The sequence below is a fragment of the Kryptolebias marmoratus genome, linkage group LG23 (genome assembly GCF_001649575.2).
Source record: "Kryptolebias marmoratus isolate JLee-2015 linkage group LG23, ASM164957v2, whole genome shotgun sequence".
Classification (NCBI taxonomy): domain Eukaryota; kingdom Metazoa; phylum Chordata; class Actinopteri; order Cyprinodontiformes; family Rivulidae; genus Kryptolebias; species Kryptolebias marmoratus.
Window position 1 is genome coordinate 10,219,621 of NC_051452.1, and position 27,379 is coordinate 10,246,999.

At 39.3% G+C, this 27,379-nt stretch overlaps 2 protein-coding genes across 2 annotated transcripts in view; one reads left to right on the forward strand and one right to left on the reverse strand.

Annotated features, from left to right (window-relative positions):
• Positions 1–1,218: 1,218 nt before the first annotated feature.
• LOC108246785 overlaps positions 1,219–27,379 on the reverse strand; it is a 47,695-nt gene continuing 21,534 nt past the window's right edge. The window contains exons 2-9 of the mRNA XM_017434497.3: positions 22,472–22,612; positions 7,260–7,378; positions 6,046–6,087; positions 5,737–5,847; positions 5,280–5,597; positions 4,483–4,609; positions 4,080–4,113; positions 1,219–3,084 (exon numbers count right to left, since the gene is read on the reverse strand). Of these exons, the coding sequence (XP_017289986.1) occupies positions 2,908–3,084; positions 4,080–4,113; positions 4,483–4,609; positions 5,280–5,597; positions 5,737–5,800 (720 nt within the window). The 5' untranslated portion in view covers positions 5,801–5,847; positions 6,046–6,087; positions 7,260–7,378; positions 22,472–22,612 and the 3' untranslated portion in view covers positions 1,219–2,907. The remainder of the gene's footprint in view (positions 3,085–4,079; positions 4,114–4,482; positions 4,610–5,279; positions 5,598–5,736; positions 5,848–6,045; positions 6,088–7,259; positions 7,379–22,471; positions 22,613–27,379) is intronic.
• Positions 10,095–13,441, forward strand: gemin8 (gem (nuclear organelle) associated protein 8). The gene is made up of 4 exons (XM_017434492.3): positions 10,095–10,147; positions 10,337–10,393; positions 12,004–12,337; positions 12,449–13,441. The coding sequence occupies exons 2-4, from the start codon at positions 10,391–10,393 to the stop codon at positions 12,706–12,708; spliced, it is 597 nt and encodes a 198-aa protein (XP_017289981.1). The 5' UTR covers positions 10,095–10,147; positions 10,337–10,390; the 3' UTR covers positions 12,709–13,441.

The following is a 27,379-nucleotide window of genomic DNA, read 5'->3' on the forward strand; positions in this document are numbered from 1 at the left end:
CCCTCCGAAAGAACAGATCTGAAGCTGGTCTGAATGACGACCTGTCAGCACGAACGTTACGCTTCTTTTCTGAGGTCAGAACAAACACTGAACGGTAAGAATCGTCTTTCCACTCACACTTCCTCAGTAAATTAAGAGAATTCTTAAAAAAATGAAACAATAAAAAATGTTCTTAACTCAAATCCACGCTTTAAAATAAACACAGTTGTCTTTCAGATCAGCTGATTTAAACTTTGTTTTGTCCTAGAGACTTTTTCCTGAGTGTTGTCAGGCGCCGAGCCTCTCAAGTGCAAAATCAGCTGAACCTTTGCTGCCTCTGCTAAATACTATCAGATCAAATTTGTTTACCAGCTGCTTGTGATGGAGTTATTGCTCAATAGGAACCTGATTACAAGGACTTTTGTGGCTCTCAATGTTCACAAAAAGAAGACAAAGTTCAACCAAAATAGGCAATTCCCATAAACTTATAAGACATGATACATTACTGTAAACGATTTTGATTTAATAGTAGCAATCTAAGCCAAATGGACTTTGGCAGGAGACCCTAAACTCCCAAAGTATGTCCCACAGGAGACAGTCGGGAGCTCTGTCCACGTCAGCAAAGCGAAGGGAGACTGGCAAATGCTCTGGCACCCTCAGATATCCTTGGGAAGACGAAGAGCTGATCCGGTTTTCCACAACCAGGACAAAAACCACATTGATTCTTGTGGAAAGGCCCGAGGGTCCAGACAGCTTGAGTCAACACCTGATGCTGAGTCAAATCCACCTGCTTGCTTCGTGCTCACAGTGAATCCAGCCCGTTGCTGGGAGGTCTGCGGCCCATACCTTTCACCTACTGTGAACCACCCAGACGTCCGACAAGCCTCAAATTACCATGACAGACTTGTCAGACTACCAGATGAGTAGGATTTAAAATAAAAGAAAAACAACGATGCAACTTGACCGATTGACACGTGGCTCCAGACGGTGAATCACTGCTCCTTTAGCCAAGAGACGGCCCGAGGACCCAGCGAGGACGCGACAGGCCAAACAGAGCCCGCGCCCGCGATGAGCCACGGATCCCCTCTGTTACTCCTCTCTGAGGCTTTTAGACTGGAACCGAGAAGGGGGGTACCCTGGTACCCCTAACTTAGCTCAGCTCGTGCCCTTATTGTGCCACCACACCAGGAATGAACCAGCAGAGACAGAGGACGCAGGAAAGAACCCAGGAGTCACCGATCAGGTATACGCCTCACGGCCAAACTTTATTGAAGGTGTAAAAATTAGGTTAAATCCCAGTTACAGGTAATATAATTAAAAATGGAAAAAAAATAAAAGACAAAAATTAGAAAAATCAGTAAATCCCGTTTCTCATCGACACTACGTCAAGAAGTTATCCCCAAGAAGACTCTAGGCGTCCCAAACTCTCCAAAATGACTAGCTTTGCTCAGACTAGCCTAAAAGACTTCCTCCCTCCTCCTGTGACAGAGTTTTATTAAACATCCCTTCATGATTATGCAAAACAACTTTTAGCTACCTCCTTCTTCATAACTTGAATAAAGAATGGACTTAAAACACGCCTTCTACTGATGATTATGCATAACAGGGTAAAGTTACAACACCCTCCCCATCCTTGGTACTGAGAAGGAAAAAAAGGGAAGAGTTAAGCATGAATCATACAAAAGCCCATTGATGCTGGTTTCTTCACTCCCTCTTCCTTTCCCAGGCCCGGTGTCCTTCAAGGTCGGCTTTATCTCCAGTCCATGTCTCTCATTAGACCCAATTGTTGCATCTTGTTGTTTATGGCTTCTTGGCCTCCTGACCAGATCCAGGTGGCAAAGGGAGTCTCGCTGGAACCCATCCCTGCTTGCATCGGAAGGGCCATAAAAGGAGATAAGGGCCCCGTTACTGGAGAGTTATAGTAGGTGAGCGCAGGGTTCACCACCCCAGCTAGGTGAGGGTATGTGAGGGCCTGGCACGGTACGGTTCCATATGCAGTTTCGTGGGATGAACAAACAGCAAATCTTGACCATCCTCCCCGGTCACAGCAGGCTGGGTGATGTTATCTTGATATGGAGGGTTGCTCTCCCCCTCCTGACCAGATAGGGCCTGAGTTTCCTCACTGTGAGGTCTCACTGCGTCAGGTTTGTGACTCGGCTCGTTTCCACCATTTTCACCTTTCACAACACTTCTCATGAATCAAAGCTTCAACTGTCAGCCCTGCAGGAAGTGTCCTCAGAGAGGAGACAGAGAAGAGTGAGAACTGGTTCTGTCTTTTTTAAAAAGGAGGGAACGCCATGCAGATCTATGAATCCAAAGGCCACGTCCCTCTGAGATTCCAGTACTTTAAACATGTACGAAAAGAAAACAGGATCCCAACTTACCTTTCTACAGAGTAAACGCTGTCTGGGAAAAAATATTACATATAAATGAATGTTTTTAGACCAAAAAAACAAAAGGATTTAAAGACACATTTTGTGCACATACACATGTATTTCCTCTGCTTAAGCACTGAACTCCTCAGAGCACCTTCCTTTTTCTAAAGAATCAAAGTACATGAAGGTGGTTTAGTGATAAAAGTATTCAAACCTTTTTTCGGGGGAAAAAATGTCAATGCAAATGTGTGCAAATGAAAAGTAAAATTAATATTAGAATAAAATACTGAAGGAGAAGACCTGATTTGGTCACTTTAGGGAATGTACTCATTTCAGGTTAAATACATAATAAGCATAAAGTAAATAAAACTATTTGCATATTCCTTGCTGAAGTGTATAGAGGAAGAATGGAACCAAAAATGTATTTAATTACAGAAATAGAGCTAATGTACAATACTTCTTTATCTACATGTGAACTGACAGTTTGGTACACTTAAAGTAGGTCTTATTTCACGTCACTCTCTTTTTTTACACGCTAATTCTAACTCTTTGTTTACGTGTTTTCATAGACTTCATCCGTTTGTTCTCTGTTTGCCGAAGGCGTCCTTAAAGCTTTTCTCACTGAGTTTATCATCCTGGTGTTGATGCGATGATGGCGCCCCGAGGACGTCGTCTGGTACAGATCATCTGATGGCTGCTGAAGGCTCTCGTATAAACCATCTTGTTTTTCCTGTAAAAGATGACATGATCTTTTCAAGGATGCAGCGTGATGAGTTAAATTTTGAAGACTGTGCTGTTTCATTACAAGCATTATCATTATAAATATGTGTATTTTAAGACTGTGCTGAGATGTTTCTGTCACACTAACTGTGATCAGGAAGCATGAGACAAACTGAAACTTGAGGTCTATGTTTTTAGGTCAACTTGCCCTTCCATCCTGTCTGTCACCACTGACCCTCGGAAATGTTCGCCCTTCGCAGAAACAGAGACTTTGCGGTCGCCTTTGTGAATTTGAAGCTCTTCTCAGCCTCACAAACTGAGCTTCAAATGGCTTCAGTTGGCCTGAACACTAAAATAGTTTGCAGTCGCTAAAAGCTCAGACCATGTTGCACATTGGGCCTCGTGAGAATCGTTTCTGTGACAACTGTTGCTGAACATGTGATGAAGGGTAGGTTTATCCTTCCTGCTGTCGCCCACGCCGACTGAGTTTCCATCACTGATGGTCATGATTGCTAAAATCTGAAACCGAAGTCTCTACTGCTGATCTGAACGAACGTGAGTAAAACAGTTTATATGCCTGTGTCGTTTTACTTATATAAGCCTTGAAATAAAACTAAAGGCTTATCGCACCACAGTTTTAGACTAAAAAATGGCGGCGTTGTCGTCGTCTTGTAACCTTAAAAATAAACTCATGCAACGTCACCAGATGTCATGCTCAGAGCATGCGTTGTAAATGACTCTCAGCTACTACCACATCACATATCTGTGAGCTCCAACCATTTTGTGCTGGCTAATATCGATTACCTGTGGCAGCCATTTTGAGTGAATCAGTAGCAGACGTGCATCAAATTGTTCAAATTGTTACTTTTTGCAAGTTTCATTAGAAACTGCGCAGTGATTCATGAGACATTTTGGAAACAAAAACACAAATAGTCAAAAACATGATCCTCCCCCTTCCTCTTTCAATGACAGGCGATAAAATGAAGGGAGCAGAGTTTTACTTACAGATATTTCAAATTTTCTCGACTGTTTGTGGCATCTGAAAATTAACAAAAACACCAAAATTATATTCATAATTATTAAAAAAAATAATAACATGATAAAACTGCTTGACGTGGCAATAACTACTGTAGTGTGTAAAACGATAATTGAGGAATTTTCTTAAATTATTACCTTTATTACTTTTAAAACACCAACTTTAATTACTTCAAAAACAACATTTTATATTGATAACAAAGTCTGTAGTTTTGAATCAATTTGTTTTATCCACATAAATGAGACAGATTGAAAAGATCAATAACTTGATGGATCTTTTAGTTATATAAAGACTGTTTTAAAAACTTACAACACACTACACACCAGGAGCAAACATTCGAAGTATGACCTGAGGAGTGGGTTGGATACTCACCTGAAACTAAAATGTTTTTTCCTCAGGATGAGTCCCAGCAACACTCCGGTTACAATAATAAATCCAGTGGCGGTGCTGATCACAGCGGTCAAACTGAGACGTGTCAAAGGAGAAACGCTGGACGCGTCTGCAAAAAAAGACCAAACATATCATTTATCTGTTCCTGATCTTTTTACCTCAACGTTTGGAAAACTCATGACTGATGGAACCTGAAGCACAGATTCTTCCAAAGTATATAAAAGTGAAAACTTCAACGAGGTATAATTAGCATACACGTGTCCAGCTGTGCAGCTTAGTTTTCCTCCGTTACGTGGTTGTATAGTTAAAGCACAAGGTCATCTGCGAGCTTGACCTTTGAGCCCCTCACCGTGAAATCAGCAGTGATCACCCTTGACCCATGAGGTGTCCAGCTGCAGAGTTAGAGCACGAGATGATCTGTGGCCTTGACATTTAACCGGATCACCACCAAAATCTACTCCCTTGTTCCTTGTGCCACGTTTGACGTTACGAAAATCTCTTAATAGCCTTTTGAGTAATCTTGTCCACAGACAGACAGACAGACGCTACCAAAAACATAACTTTCTTGGTAGTAAAAAAAAAAACCTGTCAACTGTAAAGGAGCCTCACTTCAACACTTCTGCATTTGTAGATTCACCAAATGTTAATAAAAAACATCAAAATAATGGTTTAAATGTTGAGGCAAGTAGAATTTTACATTAATTTAAGGTTTGATGCTGAAGTTTTCATGTAACAGAAAAAAAATAAGAAACTAAAACAAAAAAGGAACAAACACCCACCTTCCACGGTGACTTGGAGATGAAGAGTATTCGTTCCATTATGATGGGAACATTTACACGTGTAGCTCCCGCTGTCCTCTGGTGTTAAACCGGTCAGGTGCAGATAAACTGTCTGATTCTCTGTTTTCAGTGAGAACCTGGAGTCACATTCACGCTGGGAAGCATCTGTGCTGGAATACAGCAGCCGACATCCTCCTCTTCCTTCGCTGATCCCCTTTGTTTCGATCCTGCACACGACCTCTGTGATCAGACTCAGCGTGACATTGGAGCACAGAGGGGTGAAATCTGGGTCTCTTCCAACGGTTTTCAGTACATTCTCTGCAATTACAGGAGATATTTGATATTTCTGAGCGATGTTAAGCGTTTTCCAGCTGAACAAAACTGTTAAAAACCTAAAAAAGAAATATATATCTTAAAAAAAGGTGAATACAATGAGTTGTTATATTTTTTACTGTACCTTTAGTGTCCAAACACAAACACAGAGGCAGGAGAAGAACAAACCAGAGATTAGTCTGATCCATGATGGCAGAGGAGTTCTGTGATGCTGTCAGATCTTTAGTTAACTGGACTGAAAAGAGGAAGACAAACGCTGACATCTCAAACTGAAAAAATGCAGATAAGCTATTTTAAAAAGGAAGTACACAACGACTTTGAATTTCTACAAAAAATGCTGCTATCGTAACTAGAACTGCTTTCAGGGGAATGTGCTGATTTTAATCAAATTATTATTTCTAAATTAAAGCTAATTTTAGTGAGGATAACTTACCTTTGACATGTGTGGTTGGCCGGCTTTTTCCTGAAATAGGATCTTGACAAAACACAAGATTAAATTATAAAAGTTAAATCGTCTTTGTGGTGCGTTTCATAAATTAAATTAAGGAATGCATATCGCCCGTCGCCTTTCATGCCAGAGTTTTAGACCACCGCCCAGTGGTTCATGAGATATTTTGCTAAGACTACAGACAAAAAAACACACACACACGGGCAAAAACATTATCGCCTGCCTTCTGCCTTTCTGTGGTTATTTAACAGATAAACAGAGCTAGATTGTGAAACAAATAAACTGGTCCACACTTCTGTAGAACATTTTTACCCCAAAAGAGCTTCTCTGTGTTTTTCATTCACCCACACATTCATACAGAGCTTTAAATTACAGGATTACACTTTAAATATTCAGCAATTTCATATTTTCCCTCATATATCAATAAGAATATTGAGGGTGACAGTGTTTTGACACAACCTGCAGGGGCCGAGAGTCGAACGTTCAATCTTCCAAATGAGAGGAATTAAAGTCTTAAAGGTTTATATTCCATTGGAAGGCATTTAAACTCATTCCCAGAGATGCTCTGATTCAAATGCAGCAGCTAGACGGACATTTGCAGTCCTTGTCCCGTAACACTGAGACTTTCGCACAGTTTAAATAATAAATAAATAAAAATCTTGAACAGAAATAGTTCAAAAATGAATAAAAACAGATGAAAAATGTGGTTCAAATGCAGCACAGATACAAAGTTCACAGACAAAAGCTTGATTAGTTGGCAGATTGTCTGTTCAAACCAGAATTATTATCAGAATTTTCATTGTGTTTCTTTATTTAAATAACTTATATAGTTAAAAACTAATATAACATTTAAAAAAGAAGACGATAGGTGAGGCTGCTGTGAGCAGGAACTGCTGTTTTGAAGTCTTGACTTTAAGCTGACATCATGTTTTGATTAACTGGGGGACAGAGGGGTACAAACGTTACAAGCTGCTGGCTGAATATTCATCCAACTATAGAATAAACTCAAAATGATGAGCAGTAAAGTGATAAGGAGCAGCTAAAAAAGACACCATAATGATTTCCAGTAAAAAGAAGGAGTATTTCAAAAGAGAAGTGGTTGCTGGTGGAAAACACCTGTTTTCTCTTTTAATGCATAATCAGTGTCAACAGCCCCCCGTCTGACGTACAGACAGGTAGTAAAGTTGATTTAATTGTACCTCACACAGAGCTGACTGCAGCGTGGATGACTCTCGCTTCTTCTGCTGAAGGTTTTTGATGTGTTGTAGTTGTTGGCAGTTTGAGGCCAGGCGTTGCATCCTGCAGGGGAGTCACAAGTCTGCCAGAAAGGAAACAACAAAATCATTTTAAATTACGTTTTCTGGTTGCAGCTCCCTCGTTAGACGCGAGCAGATCTGTCTTTTAGGCCACAGCGTTGGAACCAAATGCGGCATTTCCAAAAACTTTAGCCCCAAATCTGCAACCAAGTATGCGTAAAACGAGTATTTTTATTTTCTTTATTAAACAGCTGACATCATTTTACAGCCACGAGTTGCTAGAAGATTTGAAAATTAGTCATGAAAAGGTGATATTTTTTGGCCTTTCTTGGTTCCTCAGCTGGACTGGAAATGTCTGAGCGCTGAAATGATTCACAGAAACTGAAATAAGCAGACGGACGGGGCGGTGTGGGGGGGTTTACGAGATCTGGGAGCAGACAGAACAACTCACCAGAAGCACGAAGAGCACAGCTTTCCTCTGATGCCACCGTTCTTGCAGCAGATCGCTCTAACAAACACGGTGGAGTGGTCAGAGTGGTGAAAGCTTAAACGTTGTGGTTTTAACACTACAATACAGTCAGGAAGGAGTGGTGTGAATACATTTAAATTAACATTCACACGCCAGTCATGTCTTAGAGCTACAATCCATAAACTACACTTTTTTTCAAAGAATTTATTTCTGTAATCCGCAGCCACAAAACAGAAAGTTTTACATTAATATCTACACTTCTACACATTTTGTTTAGACATTTATTTTACTCACGCTAAATCTGAGATCATGACACGTAACAAGCAAAGCTGAGACTCTTTCATGTGGTCAAAGCAGAATAAAAATGCAGATTTTCATCTAAAGTCTAACCACTATTATTAAAGCTTCATGACGTCAAAAATAACATTTGTGAATGCAGAACGAGACAGAAACCAGCAGCTTTAAAATATCTCCTCTCCTCATCGTTGGTTTGAGTGTTGTGGTTTTTACTCTGTTTCGCTCGTTCTTGTAGAGTATAATATTAAATAAAGCCACAGTCATGCGATGGCTTTTACCTTCTCAGGTTTAGTGGAAAACCAAAACTAAAACATAATTTAAATATTTATATATATATAGAGAGAGAGAGAAAAGAAGCACCTATAAACATCCAAGCAAAGAAAATAGGTGTTAATATCTGTCTTAAATTGAACTCATATCATCTTTTTTTTAATAACATGTTTCCAAACATGGACAGAATCAAGGCTAAAATGAAATATAAAGCTGCAGACTGCACGTTTGAATGAGTTCCTTTTTTCAGACATTTAAAGGATGTTTTTGTGGCTTTTTAAGAGATGAGATTCACCAGCAGAGGGAAACAAATCTCATGGATGTTCTCAAAATTAACACAAGAATCTCTTTGATTACCTGACTTGTCGATCCATTTTCACAAGAATTTATAATTCGCTGATTATGGTTCGTAATTTATTTTCACCTCCTGACTTTATGTGTGAACCTAAATGACTCCACTTATTTCAAACGTTTGTTGGGGATTTGTTGAATGAAAACACTGACAAAACAAACCATGAAAGATTTTGGGTTCGTACTGTCTGACATATAATTAAAGTGAAAGCAAATATAAGTCTTTTCAGATTTAACGTTGGACTGCATAACGTTAACAGACGTATTCCAACACCAAAAGAAGGAAGCATGTTCGGAAAAGAAACGCGTCTTTTTGCATTTCCTCTGAAAGCTCTGAAGCCCGGAGCCAAAGCGTGACCCACATCTACAGTGGAACGTGTCCCAGACTCTGAGAGGAGCTGTTTTCTTCCTCAACGCGTCAGTGTTTTTTACTCATTCAGTGTTTTCTGTCGCCTGCATATCAAATATCAGCTTCACTTTTAATCAGCACTACTGCTGAAGGCCAAACAAGGGAAGAAAATTAATTTGACGAAATGAAAACGTGTCTCAGCTTTCTGTATGTGGCAGAAGATCCTGTGGTTGGAAGAGACTGCTGCTTTTATTCTTGTTTTTTTTTTTACAATTTATGGGTTTTAACTCGTAAAATCCAAACAGGAATAACCCTCAGTTCTTTTGTGCTGTTAAAACCCCTGATAAAGTCTATTTCTACTGAATCTTCTCACAAGCTCCCAGCTGATTAAATTAATAATGCCTAGTTTTTAATTTGTCACAACTTGCTTCTGTTTTTATTTTAATGCCTAAAACTGAGATTTAAATAACTGTCCCACTTTTAATTCACACAAACAAACTTACTTTTCTTGACTAGATTAATTTTAAGAATGTCTAAGTCAGTTTTATTTATTCTACATAGCGCTTTATCAAGAGCAGTGAACTCAAAAAACAGTAAGAACACAAAAGGCCAACTAAGAAAGCAGTAAAAACTTATCATAAATCATAATAACGTTAAAAAATAAGCTGCAGAGCTAAAAACTAACAGCGTTCAAATTGATCTGAACAACATTAGTAAATGAAGCCTATATCATTTACACAAATACAAAGAAATAAACTAGTTTACTGATTTGTGAGCTACATATTCACCTGCTTTTACATTTTAATAGTTGGAAACCGTTTTTTATTCCAAATACATAAAAATTGTAAAATATAAAAACATCAGACAATAATGAAAATACTGTAATAGTGAAAAGTCGTGATCACAAACAGATTCTACTTTTAATTTTACAGTAATAATTAGTACAAATATTTTATTTTTTAATGTATGTTCGCGCAGTGTCCGCCAGAGGGCGCCACTCCGCCGCCTGGCTCCTTTATAGTTACTTTGTTCTGTCGCAAAGGCTGCTGGGAGATTTTTAATGCGGAAGTGAACGGGCAGCCAAACACTAAAAAGGTAAATGTTTTCAAATGTGAGGCACCAACAAGTGAAAAATGGCATTATTTAATGTATTTACGAGATAAAATTCGCCTTCATTTTGTCGCTTCGCTGTGCAGTTTTATTTTCAGGACTTTTTGTCAGAGGTAAAACTTAAAATCTGACAGTGTTTTAATTTACTGACTCCATTTTTGTCTGTGTCCACAGGCTGAAGACTTACGGATGTAATAAAGTTACTGAAATAACAAACTTTCGGTCAAAATGGTAAGAAAACAGCTAAAGACTCTGAAGTTTAAAACGTCTAATTTTCCTGAATCTTATGTCTACAATCCAACTGCTTCTGCAGACTTTGGGCCATTACAGTTTTCTAAATATTTAACTTTATTTACAAATATGTCCCACAAAAAAAAATCTAATTTCTTTTATAAAACATTGTTCTGTTTGAAATGTGCTTTTGCAGGCTGGCTCTATTTTAATTCTTTATGCTACTTTTAGTTTTAACGCCTGTTTTCTGCTACATTCAGCTAGCTTTTTGCTACTTTTAGATAATGGATAATGTTTTAGCTAGCTTTTTACTGCTATTTCCTGCTAGCTAGCCTTTTGATATTTCTAGCTTTTAGCTAGACTCTTGATACTTTAGCTTTTATCTAGAATTTTGTTAATTTTAGGAAGAATTTTCCTACTTTTAGTTGTTATTTTGCTGTTAGCATTTCTAAGCTTTTAGCTTCTAGCTAGGCTTTTTATCTAGACTTCAGCTACTTCTAGGATTTTACTTAGCTTTTTGTTACTTTTAGCTAACAATTGCCATTCTTCTACTTTCAGCTAGCTTTTTGATGCTATTACCTGCCAGCTAGCTTTTTTATGTCTCGCTTCTAATGCTTTAGCTTTTATCTAGCATTTTTCTACTATTAGGAAGAATGTTTCTACTTTTAGTTGACATTTTGATGCTTTTAGCTTCTAGCTAGGCTTCTGATACTTTTACCTAGCCTTTAGCTAATTTTAGCTTTTATTTAGAACTTTGCTACTTCTGGCTGTAACTCTTATTTTCAGTTTCTTCATCAAACTTCCGGAAATTCATTCAGCAGTCAGTGTTCAGTCATTACTGAAGAGAATTAATTTCTTTCTTGTTTCTCATGCTATTTTCTCTCAAGTCAAGCATTTTAAAATCGTTATTTTTGCTGTTTTGATCATGTTTCTTTTTTTTTCCAATGAATCGACACAACTGCACAAAAATCTAATTTCTTTGCATTTCATTTTCTCCCTTTGGAGCCAGACTGAGCTGTCGTTTAAAATGTTCTCATGTTAGTTTTTTAAACATTCCTTTTACCCTGAATGCTTGTGACGTGTTTTACTGAGTAAAGAATGCAAACTTTGAAACTTTGGTTTTAAATTGTTAGCAGGATATATGCAGAAAATCAACAAATTTGTCCAACAGTTTGTGTCTTTTCAAACGATCTGTAAAACACGGTGAAGGTTTTTTAATAATTATAGGCTGCATTTCAGCCAGTGATGTCGGGAGGCTTGTTCAAAATTAATACACAGTAATTATGACTGAAAATTAACATCAGACTTTATTTAATTTATGTTGATAATGAACCAAAAACCTTGGTGGCTTTCTCACGAAGATAAGAAACCTAACAGAGTTTAACCTCTGTGGTTTACACAAATATTGATTTTTCCATCTTGGTAGAATTATACAAACTGTTTATGCCAACATTTTTTATTTTCTTTTATGATTGCATGTTTTAAATCATTGCTGCATTTTCTCAAAATATTAAGACATGAGGGATGCCTCCAGACTCTGCAGCTTCTGGGAGAGAAATAAAGTGTGAGGTTTGTGGATGTAAAGCTTGAACTGATGCTTTCATCCGCAGGAGGACATCAGCACCGTCAAGTCCTGGTTTTCCAGCCCCGTGTACGGGCGCTACTGGCGGCACTACCAGCAGGCCATGGGCTGGTACCAGAGACACAGGCGGGCCTACAGGAAGGCCTGGGAGGCGGCCAGCGGCTCAGTTTACTGGCACGAAGAATATCCCAACAGCCAGCAGCGCTACGCCGACTGGCAAGCCGAGGAGAGTGGCGGTGAAAATGAAGAGGAGGAAGACAGCAGCTCAGACAGCGACATCGAGTGTGACGTCAGCAACATGGAGATCAGCGAGGAGCTCCGGCAGTACTTCGCCCACACAGAAAGACACAGAGAGGAGCTGAGTAAGGCAATAAGAAGACAACACGTCTCCCTGATGGACTTTTAACGAGTTCTAATCAGCTCAGCTTAGAGATGAACAGTCATTTATGTCTTTTAAAAATGTCTTTTTGCAGAGAAGCAGCAGCAGATGGAGGCAGAGGAGCACGACAGCTACGTTCCTGCCGACCAGGACCTGCACGGCGTTTCCAGTCGAAGCAGCACCGCTCCTCCCTCCGAGCGACCGGGGGAGAGACGAGCCGCTGAGATGAAGAAACTTTACGGCAGAGACGCGGCCAAGATCCTGGCCATGGAGGCAGCGATGCAGCTGACCTTTGACAGAAACTGTGACCTCAAGCAGCCCAAATACTGGCCTGTCATCCCTCTGAAACTGTGACAGCTGCAGGCGGAGCAGCAAAGCGATTTACAGGAGACCGCCGCTCTGATCTCTGGAAGAGACGGCAGCTTTGTTGTCTGATGGGCCGAGCTGCAGATGTGGAGCTGATAGTCATGGGTTATCGGAGGGCTGGAGTTATTTTTAAATGCAAGAACGTTACCTAAATTAGTTAAGCTGGGATTTTTTTTCCCAGAATAGAAACTGAAAGAGCGTCAACTGAGTGTCAGGCGTACAGTAGACCTGCTTGTGTTGATGTAAATGTATTCAAACGACACGTTTCCCTCCTGATCTGTTTCTGTTTACACTCTGGCTCGGTGCTGCTTCGTCCTGCAGCAGCTCCTCTCTGTGGCTGTCCCTTTAGTCCAAGCTCTTAAACAGAAGTGTGTCTGATATTCCACTTTTCAGCGGAATACTTAAAGTGAATTTGTTCATAATGTTAAATCACAGCCCTCATATTCTGACATTTGTTTGGGTTTATGGTTTATAGACTGAAGCCAGGTTCACACGGTGGGGTTTGTATCAGTTAAGAGTCCGAATCTAATAAACAGTGTTAATGCCAGTACTTAATTTTCATTTATAGTTGGAATGAAATCTGTGGCCGCTCGTTGGGATGTGCACGATTCTGCAGCGGCAAGAAATCACAGTTTGGCATTTATCACATCTGACATCGGACAGCCAGACTTAAAATGTGTTTGTTTGTTTTTTAAATAAACTGAGTTTATGATAAAGTGTTTTATGTCTGAAAACATCATCAGTTTGTGACACTATTGCATCTAAAAGTGATGGCAATGTGTGTTTAAATTAACTTTTCTGTCATAGTTTATCGTCCTCATTTCGCAGCATTATGTAAGTAATGAAAGTAAGCATGCAAACTAGAAGACAAACTGAATATGTTCTAGAAATAAGCATTTAAAAATAGATTTAGCTATTTTTATCCTTAAAACTAATATTTTAAACACTTGATATGAGTACGTATTTACTGTTGTCTTTTTTTTTTTTTAATATATTGACATTTGTGTTATGCCAATTAATTGAATGTTTCGTTTGGCCTTTCATTCCAGCAAAGAACCCAAAATTATGTGGTTTAATTACAGATGGGTAGTTTAGTTTACAGATTCCCCTCGTGTCACAAGACATGAAAAGGTCTTGAAATAAAAGGATAGGATGAACTGGCCTTCACCGTTCAACAGATATACAAAGGTGATGTAATTATACACTTAAAACCCCTGAAAAATGTAAATATTAAAGACGTGGGATTCAGGCAGACAGTTGTTTGACACCATATTCATAGTCATTGTTAAATAGATTAAAATTAGGGGAAAGTACATTTCTAAGGATAAAATTAAATGAGAAGATAAAAGAGCTAAAAAACAAAGTTCTGCCACACAAGCTGGTGTTTCTTTAGTCTGTTTAAAGAAAATCAGGGAGAGTCTTCGAAAAAGAAATGAAGAAACTAAAACCCCTGGGAGAGAAAGAAGAGAAGCGTCAGACCTAAAAAACAAACCATCTGCTGCAGATGAATGCTGTCTGAGGGTCCAGCAAATACACACGACCCAAAAACACATCCTCAGGCTGATCATCGAATGTCTGTCAGGTTCTCAGATTATTGAAGTGAAATATAAAGAAAGTACAGAAATTAATGCTGAGCGTTTAATGACGCTGAAACAAAACTTAACGGTAAAAAGTAAGCTGAACACAAGCTAAATGGAGCAAAACACTAGCTAAAAGCTTTAAAAAAAAAAGCAAAATGCTTGCTAAACTCAGCAAAATGTTACCTATAACCTGAAAAAGGCCACAGAAAAGCTAAAGTAGCAAAAGGCAAGCTAAAAATATCAAAAGCTGAGCAAAAAGCTGTAAGCATCAAAATGCTAGCTAAAAGTAGCAGAAGAAAACAAAAAACAAGCAATGCTGAAGCAGATTTCAAAGAAAATATTTTTAAAGGGATTGAGGATTGATTGATTTCTGTGTGAGAAATATTTGTAAATAAAATTAAAAGCATCTCCTGAATGAGCTGAACATTTTGATTTTTAACAGCTAAAATAGCACAAAGTATGCTGAAGTAGTTTGCAAACAAACGGACCTAAAAATTAAATAAAAACATAGAAAGCTGAATCAGCACTGACACAGTAACGGGGGTGGACTTTTTTCTGTTTTAATCTTTAAATGAAGTCTCAAGTTAGACTGAGAACAGTGCAGTGTTCTGAAATGTTTTTACTTTACGGGTAAAAGCGAATATGGACTGCAGGAATTAATCTCAAGGAAACTGTAAGTGGATTTTTCCTGTATTTCATGTAGCCTGTAGTAGATCCGATGAGGACACATGTCTGGTGTGTTTGGATTAATGAAGTCGCAGCTGTGACCCCGCCCCCCTTCATCCTCATCCTCCTCCTCCTCCTCCTCCTCCTGGATTCTAAAACGGGACGTCCAGTTGTTTGAGCGCCGAGCAACAACCTGTGGGCCGCATCTGAGTCAGGGAAACTTGCAACGGGACAGACAAAGAGACAGAATGGGTAGGCAAACTGCATTTGATGTTTTCCTGTTGTTTGATGTCATTTCAGCTGTAATCGGCTCACGGTTCTCTGAGTTTTTCTGATCATCTCTGGTTGTTTGTGAACGCGTGGTCCACTTAGCAGAGCCTTGACCTGTGCAGCAACTCTTTATTATTTATTTTCCGTGCACATTTCAATCACTTAGATGCACGCCTCTTTGGATCAGCTGTTGCATTTTATGCGATTGTGCGTTTCTGCAGACTGATCTGCAGCTGTGTTGGGTCTTTGCGTGGTGGTGGGTGGGAGGGAGCGCGCCAACGCTTTTAAAGACATAAATTATGGTAAAAAAAAATATGAGCCCCTGAAGCCCAAGAGAGACTCAACTGAGGATATGCTCCTTCACAGATGAGGACAAAGATCTTGTTTTGCTACTGAGAAAAGGCTAAATTTTAACAAAGCCAAGACTGAATAAAAAGATGAAGCTTAAAACTAAACCGAACCTGAAATATGATCTTAAACACGCAATAAAAGTCAGTTTGCTCCCACAGATTTTGTGCTAAAGTAAAAAAAACATGTTTCAATGTTAAACATATTTAACTTCACTACATGGGAAAGTTAGATTCAAATTTAGTTCAAAAAACATGTTTTTAAAGTTCCTAAATTAGGGCCTGGAATTCCTTGAAGGGATGCATGTCGCCCGCCACCTTCCATGAGTTTTAAACTGAGATCATCCTCTGAAGAGAAGGGACACAGTTACTGCTGTTTGCTCAAACTTTGTAAATGATGCAACCGAACGTTGTACTGCGAGGTCTGGGAAAATGTGTCAGCGCTCAGAGCGTGCATGGAGGATGACTCTCAGCTACCATCTGTCAGAGCCAGTTTTGTGGTTTTAATGTCAGCTGGCTGTGGTGGCCTTATGTCGTAATCTGGACATATTACTTCAATTACAAGGGAAAATTTGAGATTACCTGACAGGACAGATTCACCTCATCACCCTCATGTGAGAGCTGATGATTGGATTAAAGAGGGAGCGATCAGATCCCTCATTCTAGATTAAACAGGTTGAACGAGCTTGAAACTAATGGAAGGTGTGCATGGCATGCAATGCTGCAAATCAGGCCCCGTGTAGCACATATCTGACTTATTACTTTTAGAAACTTTACTACGTGAGTAATTGATAGAGAACGGAGCAGGGAGCACATGGGACATATTCTCAAAATGTAATAAAATAGAGATTTTAAATTCTTTATCTGTTCTAACACTTAAAAAGCCAATTCTAAACTTTTTAATTCCTCTTTGTCTGATTTACACTCAGGCCATAAACTGAAATATAAGTTCATGAATTATTTCAACAGTGTCATCCATAAAACTAAAGATGAAATTTTAAATGTTTAAAGACGCACAACATGTGGTTATTTTACTTTTGAAACTCAATCTTGTGCAGCAAAAGTTAAATATTTGTTTTATGCGATGTTTTCCTAAACTGCACGCTGTTTTATCAAAATCATATCAAGGATTTAAAAAGTTCTGCTAAACTAAACTTCCAAAGAGAAATCAGAGAAGGATCTGACAACAACAATAGTTGTTGACATTAATAACAAAAGCTCACACATGAGCAAAACAGAAGACCTAATTAGTTATCAGTGTATTATTTTTCATACATGATACGCTGCTGAAACTTTTAAGTTTCCATTTTGCTGTAAATCCAGTAAACCACCTTCAAACTGACCATCTCTCATTTTTATTGGCTTTAAAACAAAAACATGTCTTTGGTGTTGTTCTGTTTGGATTTGACACAAAACCCGTGACTTCTACGTCATTAGATGTTTATTAAAATGCACGAGCTTGAATATTCACAGATAATGTGGCGACAAGGGGGTGCACGTCATGTATGTTTTGATAAACGTTCAAGTGTTAGACAATATGACAGTAAACCCATGAATATAACAGCCCCCAGGTCTGAAAAGTGAAGCCAACTTGACTTCATGTGCAATTCTAATGATAGCCACTAGGAGGCGAGCCCCATAACTCTTTGCATCTTATTCCAAAGGATCAACTTTCTCATAAAATACCAAATCAGTTAAGTAACCCAAATGGTTTTATACTGTTCTCTGGATTTTTTGGTTAATTTTAAAATATTTTAACAGTGAGATGTTGAGCCACAAAGGTGCATGTTGTTCAGTTAGGTTGGAAGTTGTCACCCTTTGGTCTTTCTGCAGCCTTAGATGACCAGATTTGGACCAAACACCAAACTCCAGCCTTTAAATCTGGAGTTTATGAACGGATGAGTGACATCATGGTGGTCACAACCATTACTGTGCAGATCAACGACGCAGGCAAACATACTACAACTGGGATTTATGCTACTCTGCCCGGGAAAGAAACTTTACCACAAAAATAAAAATATGACTCACGTTTCCTGCTTTTCTCCCGTAAACAAACAAGATTAAAATCTGCATTTATCAGAAACAATGATGTCTCTCCTAAGCCCTGCATTTCTCATGTGTTATTTTGAAGTCTAACTATAGTTCCTCTTTTTGAAGGTAACTTAATACATATGAATCCTTTACATATGAACTTAAACCATGAGAAAGCATTTTGTAGAAGTTATGACAGCATTTGTTCAGTAAACAGTGCGTCTGTGACTGTCTCTGTGCTTTTAGAAACTGATATGAAACCAGAAGCATCAAGTTTGGTCCCATTAATCTGCTGATTCAATCATTTGAAGCACAGCCGCTCTGGTGCGCCTCCTCCTCTGGATCTCCGTCTTTTTCCTCCTGTCATTAAAAACATCTGTTTCCAATAAGGCAGTGGGCCTGTTTATCGCCTTTGGGCTGGTGAGAAGTTGAGAACAGACAGGATGTAGTCAAGTGACATGATTTACTGCGATGGAGAACTGGGGCCATTTTTTTTTTTCTTTTTCTGCACAAAGCCGTCGCAAACTTCTCCTCTTTCAGTTCCCCAGCACGCCGAGACTGCAGCCTTCCTCTCATAATCATCATCATCATCTCAGCTTTCATCTGCTCCCCTCATCATCCTCGTCTTCATATTTATTCTTTCCACCACCTCCTCCACACGTCATCCTCTGTGAATTCTCTCTTTGTGCTTTTTTTTTATTAAGCTTCAGTTGGTCTGTGTTTGGCTTCATGTGAAAACTCATATCCTCCTGCATCCTCTCTGCTGGATTTGCCACAAAGATAGAGACTGAATGTGACAGCCATCACACACGCAGACTTAAAAAAAGCCTCACATTTAACGACTGTTTTTATTCTAAAGGAATAAATGATCACTCGGCTGGAGAAAAAGTGGAACAATTTACTGATCTGATTAAAATGAAACTATGTCGCTACGTGTTATGGGCTAAAATTAGGGCAATATGGAGCAGCATTCTTGTGCTTTTTAATTATGAATTATATGCTGCAGGACAAGAACATTTTTCTCAAATATTAGATATTTATACGTCACATTTGGTTTATCATAAATGAAAAGGCTTGTAATTGTGAAATTTTATACAATAAATCGTAATTTCCGCTTATTTACAACTAGCTCTTTTAGTATCCATCTATGGATGGCACTCTGGGACTTTGGGGTTTGGGTTGAAATATCTTATCAGAAAAAAGTCACTAAAACACTGCTCGTTTAGTACTGACACCATGCATGTAAAAGAGGAGTTCAATTAAAAAGATTAAAAAGATTTCGACAAATAATTTGCCACTTATGGTGGAGAGGAGGAGTAAAGCGAGTACGACAATAAAAACCTTTTATTCCCCAAGGTGACAAAACCAAAAGCAAAGTGCAAAACAGAGCTAATGCAAAGCAGGACTACAACAACAGGAACAGAAAGAACCGAAGGGAACCTGAGAACGACTGTGAGGAGTATACATCATGAGAGAGGGAAGCAGATATGAGCTACGGACCGATTCCAAGTAGGTCACGAGGCCAGAAAATTAGTAGATCTGAATAGAAGGCAAACCTAAACAAAGGCGTAGTATTCCTTGAAGGAATGAAACCTTTTTGGTCAAACCTTAAAAATAACGCACAATCTCATGGTTTGTTGGCACTCAAAGTGTGGTGAATGACTCCATATAACTCAAATTTTAGCTCAGTATCTGTAAAATTACCCGAGTTAGAGCCATTTTTGTGTTCGCTGAGGTTAGTTCGCTGTGGCGGCCATCTTAAATCAGGCTGACTCCAAAGGTTAGTCAGTTGTAGATGTGCATCCAATGGTTTCTTTTTGGGAGTTTCAGACATTTAAACACAAATAGATACAGGTAATCACATTAACACCCTTTTGCCTTCGGCAGCTGGCAAAAAAAACACATAAAATGTGACATTAAGGCCCTTTTCTGAGTAAAAGACATGCACACTTAGTGTAAAATATATATAGATAAAATCCTGCCTCGTTACATTTCTCTAGGGTACACAATTATCACTTGAGCTCACAGCTGTTGAAGCTTCTAGCTGCTTATACTGGACTGGGAGTAAACATGTAATTCTGGGAGGGTTGTCTGTTTATATAATGCATTCCTTGTAAGGTTAGGCATTCACAGATGAATAGGGACGAATTGTCAACATTTTAAATGCTGACATCAAGTTTTATTATAGTTTAAGACTGCTGAGCAAAGCAGTTATACCCACTGAGGGGCTTCTTGTTAAAAGATTTGGAGCAATGAGTTTTAGATAAATTAAACAAATACAAAAAAGTTAAAGATTTGCTTTTCCAGCCAACCAGGTTTGTGGTGTTTTCTGTTTTGGCTTTCACAGTTAAATGTCATTTTGAGCGTTAATCCCATATTTTAGTAATTTAGAGAAAATCATTGTTCATTTTATGCAGCTTCCCTTTGAGAGGCCTTAGGTTTTGATTTATTTTCAAGGTTTTCTCTCACAGATTTGTAGCATCTGTAGTTTGTCTTCCTGAAAGCTTGAAAGGTTTATTGTTTACAGTGCATTTTCACCACAAAAAAGGGGGGACTGGGGTCTGAAAAGACATCTAAATGACATTTAAATTGTTCATAGACATCTTGGCTAATTTTGGTCTAAAAGTGAAAGTCTAGTGGATGTCTAAAACCAGACCTGGATGTCGATATTTTAAATTCAAGCACTACTTCTGTTCCAGTGAGTTAAACAGGCATACAGTTATGTGGACACTAAAACAATAAAACTTATGTATCTCCATATTTCAACACCCAAAGAATGATTAATTTTGAATCTGTAATCTGAGTTTTCTGTCTTTATCACCACTGAGGGCAGCACAACTTCAGAAAAACTTGCACTTGAGATATTATTATTGAATATTTCGAAAAATTGCAAAACACCACACCTTCCTTGCTCTTCCCATTATTCCTTTTTCACTTTTGACGACGCAATAATGTTTCTGCCTGTGTCTGTGTGTTTGTATCATAAGTAAAAAAAAATCATGAACCACTGAGTGGATTTTTTTTAATGAAACTCACAGAAAGTAATCATTGGATGTACATCTGCAACCCGATTCAAGATGGCCGCAGATAATTGATTTTAGACAGCACAAAAACGGCTGTAACTCAGTCAGTTTTACAGATGTTCAGCTTTAGTGTGCTGTGGTTGTAGCTGAGATTTATTTCCCAACTCATATTCCAACTAGCAAATCACAAAATCACACGAGATCTTACAGAAACGGATGAGATTGAGCGTCATGTTATTTTCAAGATTTGACTAAAACAGCTATAGCTTTGTCATTTCTCAACTCGAGATGAACTTAATGTAAAGTCAAGCAGCGGGTGATATGCATTCCTTTTCCTTATCTATCATCCTGACTCTCATGTCTTGTAGCATTTTGGCTCTTCTGATTTAGGGTTCATCTGATTGTCATATATACATATTTTGCAGCTTGTGTCTGTGATTTATTGCAACCCTTTTCTATATTGGTATTGCACACACCAATATTGTGACGATGATAACTCTTTCATATATTGTGAATCCCCATTTCCACTACAGATGTGCAGTATGTGTGTCTTCTGGACCCGATTCTCGTGTTTGCGTTCACATTTGTTCTCCTCTCATCTCTTTCTTGTCCTGCATGTGATAATTTTAATCTCAGGCCAACGGCTACTCTGACGTGTCAAAATCACTCTTTGCCGAGAGGACTTGTTGCTAAGGCAACGCGGAGATGCAGAGAGTTTTAAGGCGGGCGTCATTTTGAATCTCGGCACATGCGAACAGTCATGCATCTGCTCACTCGAGCCCACACACGCAAAAAATAGACTCCACATAAATATAGTATGACCCACAGGCAGCAGGGGATGCCACTTTCCCTCCACTCCTCCAGCTATTTAACCACCTCTGCAGTGATGATGATGAAGATGATGAGCCCACCCTCTTTTACATTTCCTCCACAGAGTGACTCATGGTGCGGTCGACTATCATAGATGGAAGCAGCTCTTATCCCACGCTGCTTTTCCGTACAGTAGGTCACAGGTGCAGAGGCTCCGGAGTCACATGACTCCTGCAGAGGGGGTCACGTGATGCGAGCAGGCACTTCGAAGTTGGGTGGAGGCAAACAAATGTGCACAAGGGTAGGGTGCAGTTGTTGTGATGGCAGCGTAACATCATGTGGAGCAGACTGTGGGCCAAATCTGGGCCAGCAGGATTAGCAGCTCGTTGGATAAATTGTTGAGAGGAGGGTGCGGTGGGGGGATGGGTGTGTAGGCATGTGTGTGCGTGGAGGTGTGTGGAGGTTAAGCCATCCGAACCAACAGGAGTCAGAAATCGTAAATACGATGATATGTGAAGGAAGTCGATTGTATTTCCGTTCTGTGGTTCCAGCAAACGTGTGGGTGTTCAGTCAGGCGTTCAGGGAGGCGTTCAAGTCAAGCGTTAGAATTGTGTGTGTTTGTGTGTGTGTGTGTGTGTGAGAGAGAGAGAGAGAGAGATGGATGCTGGAATCTCTGAATCTTCCCTGTCTTGATACAATACACGTTGAAGGGAAAGATTGCCACTACATGCAAATTCAGAGCTCACAGACGCACAGGTGTTTCAGGCAGCGCAGACGATGACAAAGCTCGATCGGTTTGGTTTGAATGAATTTGCATGAAAGTTCTTTGCGTTCTGTTCCAGCCCAAGACTGAATCATAAGGCAAAAACACAACCAAACCGCAGCCGATGCACAGATTCTGTTTGTTTTGCTTGTTACTGTAAAAGTCCACGTCACAACAAGACTGACCTGATTCTTTAAGTGTCTGTGTTAATCCTGATATCTTTACATTATGTGTGCAAATGTGTTTTTGAGATGGATTAACCTTTGTCGGCGTCTGACGGCTCTGCTCAGGGAGGGATGAGAGGAAAGCGTCTCCTTGGCGACCGATAGCTGAGGGCGGGGTGGGGGTGAAAGTGGGTCATCATCATCATCATCATCATCGCCACAGATTAAGGTCCCGGATCTGAGCAGACAGATATACAACCATGAATACACGCATTAAATTCAATTTGCCAAAAATCTCTCTGTAATTGACCAGGTGAAAGAAAGCAGACTGTGTGAAAGGTTTTTTTTATTTTGCAGGAGACCAGAAGCCCCAAAAAAGGCAAGGATTAAAAGGAAACAAAAGAGGGAGGCACATAAAGCTGCCACTGAGACAATATATCTGTGTCTTTGCTTATTTTTGCGATCTTGAGATGACTTACTGTTCAATTATTATTTTACTGATATGAAAAACTTGTAGTGTGAGATAAGTGACATAAAGCTGCTGTTAAATAGATGCATATAGAGCAAAAGTATCTGGAAAAAAAAAAGACTCTTAGCCACATGTTTGATATTTTTATGATTCAAAACTTTTAGTTTGCAGTTTGGACTGCTGTCACGGCAATCAGAGCTCAGTTTATAATTTAACTTTTGTCTTTTTTTCATACAGTCCACTAATCTCCAGAGAAATGACAAAAAGCATCTGAGCAGGACTTATAAATAAGTCATAAATGTGGTTATTTTTAGTGCTCGTAGCTTCTCTTCAACACTGATGCTTCAACATGTGAACATTTAACGGGCATTCAGCTGGAAGCTGGAAGGACGTGGGCAAAAACTGTAAAATGTTAATCCTCTGGCTACTTTTTATGGTGTGGAGTAACTTCGAAATGTGCAAAATTACCCCAAGAATTTAAGTGGGAAAACGGTCATTTCTATAAGTTGACCTAGGTTTGTTTTTGTACCTGCACACTAACGAGCTATAACGTTATATTATCACCGTAAGGATTTATTGGATCTTTATTATCACCAGAATAAAAAAGAATTTAAAGAAATCAAGATTAATCCTAGTCTAATTTAAGGCCAAGCATTTCTTGAACAAATGAATATCGTCCGCTGTCCACGATGTAAAACTAAGATCATTTTCTGATAAATAAGTGAGGAAGTTACAGCCGTTGTGGTCAAACCTTTAAAAATGACGTCATGAGCGATTTATTGCAAGATCTCGTGAGATGTGTTAGTGCGGGATGACTCTCAGCGACTTTGACATCAAACTTTAGCTCAATATGTGAGACTAAGGTTGACTGACTGCAGCGGCCATCTTGAACTGAGTTGACGTTCCATAAGTTAACGTGTTGTAGATGTGCGTCCAATGAATGTTTTAAATATGAAGTTTATTAATTTCCTAAAGTATTGTTTTGGTATAAAGGGCCAAAGCCACAGAAGTGAAAATGTCAAGCAAATTATTTCATATTTTTGTTTGCAACAGCTGATCATTTTAAAACACGCAGTGCTCGAATGTGAGGCATACAGCAGCATTTATTGGTGAGGCACACAGGTATACAACATATTTAAGAGAGTAGTTTTTGTACATAAAACTAAGTAGTTTTGGTGCCTAATCCTGAATAATTTTGGAGGCTGAATCATACTAATCTTTGCACATACACCAAAGAAAAAGGGACTAAAGGGACAATTTGTTTTCATTTATTTGAGGTCAAATTCAATGAAAAGCAACCAAGGACTAAAAGTTAAACCACCGCTATGTAAAATATTTTTTAGGGTGGACTTGAAAGGTTCCCAAAAAAGCAGTTTTTACTCCTGACAGCCAATGTTGCTGCAGCTGGTTGGGTTATAGTGTACAGTATATTGCCAGGGCAGTTTTGCAAAAAACAGAGAGAGATGATTTAAACAGCGATGGGGAACTGGAGCCATGTTACTCCCACCACTACTCCTACAGACAGATCACTACTCAAAAACAGTTTGTTGCATCTTCCTCTCTTCCTGGTTCAGGGTGTTGGGAACAAAGCTCCCCAAGTCTAAAAATAATCTGTAACCGGTTGGAGCTGCTCTTTTAAATTTCACATTTTATAAAGCATATGAGTGGCGGAAAAACACATCTCTTCAGTATCATTACTACTATACGGTTAGGCCGAAGGAATGAGAAAAAGGAAATAATGGCAAAAGAAATGCACATTTTTTGTCAACTTCTGAATCATCCACCCTGAGTCCCATTCTCCCAAAGCAGTACCATGTCATTCTGACCAAACTAGAAGCCCCTGTCAGCTGGAGGCAGACATAAATCTCTCCCAGCGCAGCAGATATTTCCTGAGGCATGAAAGAACAAACACTGCGGGTCGCGCAGAGGTCAACCTCTGGATTCAGACCCACATCCCAGAGGTTGACCCCACTGTGACTTTCAGGCTAAAAGCTTTCATCTCTGACCCCACTGCTTAATAGATAAACAAAAGAGACACATAATGGTCTTGAGCAGCATGTCAGGAAGACACTTAAAGGTCATTACGACGCCTGTGGTGAGGCTGAGCATCGGGGGAGAAGCAACATGCAGGAAATTACAATTTGCATTAATGATATTGTTCCTTTAAACTCATCTTTGTCTGTTAATTCACTGAAAGACTGGATTAGAAATAGAGAAGAAATGCACATGTAAAACCTTTTGTAATGCTTGGACACATCTTTGCTGCAGCAAATGTTTAAGTTTCGGCACAAAACATCACGTGGACGAATTTACTTATTTATACCTACTTTGACTGAGCAAATATTTCCTGTTTCCAGCGACGAGGCGAGCCTGAAACGTGCTCGCTGTCTGATTTGATAACGTTCATTTCTGCTGATTTAGCTTCTTTTGATCCGTTCAGTTTCTGGATCTCGGTTTGCACGAACTGTCGTTTTCGCCAAACGCAAAGTTTCCTCGGAACCGATAGCATCGCTAAAAGATCTGAATCACGGCGGCCAACCGGTGGTGTCTCACGTCACCGTGGCAACAGCAGAGCCTGTATTGCTGAGATCAGTCTGCTCGGACTGGAAACGCTTTAAGCAACCGATCATGACGGACTTTACTGAACTGTCCAGACTCTGTAATGTCCTCTTTTTAATTTTTTTTCTTTTTTTCCACAAACTAACTCTACATATTTGCACAAAGGAGTCGTATTGTTTTCTTACTGTTGAACAATCCCTCCTGAGTTCTACTTTCTCCTCTCTTCTCGCCTCGCTTTAATGAGGGGGGACAAACCCTTTGACAGGCTCTCACGGACTTTAAGAGTTGCGGAGGCAGATAAGAAAGTTTCTGCTGCTTCGCAGGGGAGCAGTCGTGAGCTAAACTCCCGTTTATGCCTGGTAGCTCGCAAACTAGGGCCCTTGATGATGCATGATTTAGCACAACCAGCTGGCGTATGGGTCATCTCTGAGCACAAGGCTCCAAAATGTGTTTGCATTCAAAACACCGACCAGCATTATGCTCAGACAAACAAACACACTGTTTATGGTTTAAACAATGGTCATGGAGATGCATTTAACCGCAACGTCTTTGTTTTGTTTAAATCTTGCAGTTCAGGAGGATTATACGTGAATCCACAAACCTGACTACCGCCCCCTATGCTCCGTGGATTTATCCTTTTGTTATGAGGAGCTTTACAAAGATAAATCATTTTATTTCTTAGAACTCTATCCGTGCAGCCAGTGTAAAATAGTGCATGGCTCCAGGGACGCATGGCTCCATTTTGTCATCATCTTTGTTGTAGATTAGAATATCTGGTTTTAGATGGATTGCCATGTAATTTCGTACAGATATGTACTGTGCCCAGGGGACAGGTCCGGCAGAATTTCACACACAACAACAAACTTGTTTAACTTGACAACAATTCTGCAGTTTTCAATGTCACCGAATGTGACGGTTCAGATGATCTTTAGCTTCTTTATCCCACAAGATAAGGGTTCAAGAGCTTTTTACGTCATGAGAGGAAATGAGGCAAAATTATTTACGACTCATCTACTATGGGAAAAGATGAGAAATTGGTATTTTTGAACTTAAAGTCAAGAGCATTATCCCAAACTCAGTCTGAAGCCGTTGGTGAGGACTTTATTTGTGCTATGACAACCCTGCACAACATTTACCGTACAGAATATAATAGCTAAACCATCTGGGGACATATGTGCGATTAATCTGAAACAAGCAACAACAGAAATTAGAGATACCGACTCAAAGAGGCGTTTGGTTGTGTTTTTCTTTGGCGGAATCAGGAGATTTCTGACTTTCTGACGATCTGCAGCACAGCGAAGCTTGGGCTAAAGTCCAAGGACTGCACATTGTGTGTGTGACAGCGGTGTGGTAAAGACTGCCAGCTAGCACTGTCTCTCATCTTCTAGACAAGTCCTTAATCTGTGTGACCCAGCAAGGGATTATGGAGGTTCTGAGATAAAAAGGGGACTTGAAACGCACCCTTCAGCTCTGATAACTGACGGCTCAGAGTTTCTGACACATTTTTTATTTCATTATATGATTACAAAGGGTTTTTTCCCCCGTTTTATAATTTATTTACTTGTTTATTGGCTTGTTGCTTAGGCTACTAATGTGATTCAGGAAAAAAATCTATTTGGCGGAGATGTTTATTTTTAAAATTCACATAAAATGTATTTGACTAAACTAAAAAACAACCAAACGCACATAATACAAGATGCATTCTCACTAAAATTAGACAAGAGGAACACACTGCAGGTTTTTAATTTCTAGATTTTGTCTCTGTTCCTGTTTCTCTTTAAAGTGTAATCAAAAAACAGGAAGTAGCAGTGAAGATGATTATTATGAAGCTCATTTATATCACCAGAAAAAAACTGCTGCTTCTATGTAGTTCTATATTTAATCTGTTAAAATATGAATATATAAGTTACTGCCATTCTTGATACTTTTTTATTAAGCTTTATAAAACTTTCCTAGCTTGGTTTTTCTGGAAATAGT

Excerpts from the sequence above, each read along its gene's own strand:
- gemin8 (XM_017434492.3), top strand. Across the intron at positions 12,338-12,448 it reads AAGACACAGAGAGGAGCTGA|AGAAGCAGCAGCAGATGGAG; the intron begins GTAAGGCAATAA and ends GTCTTTTTGCAG.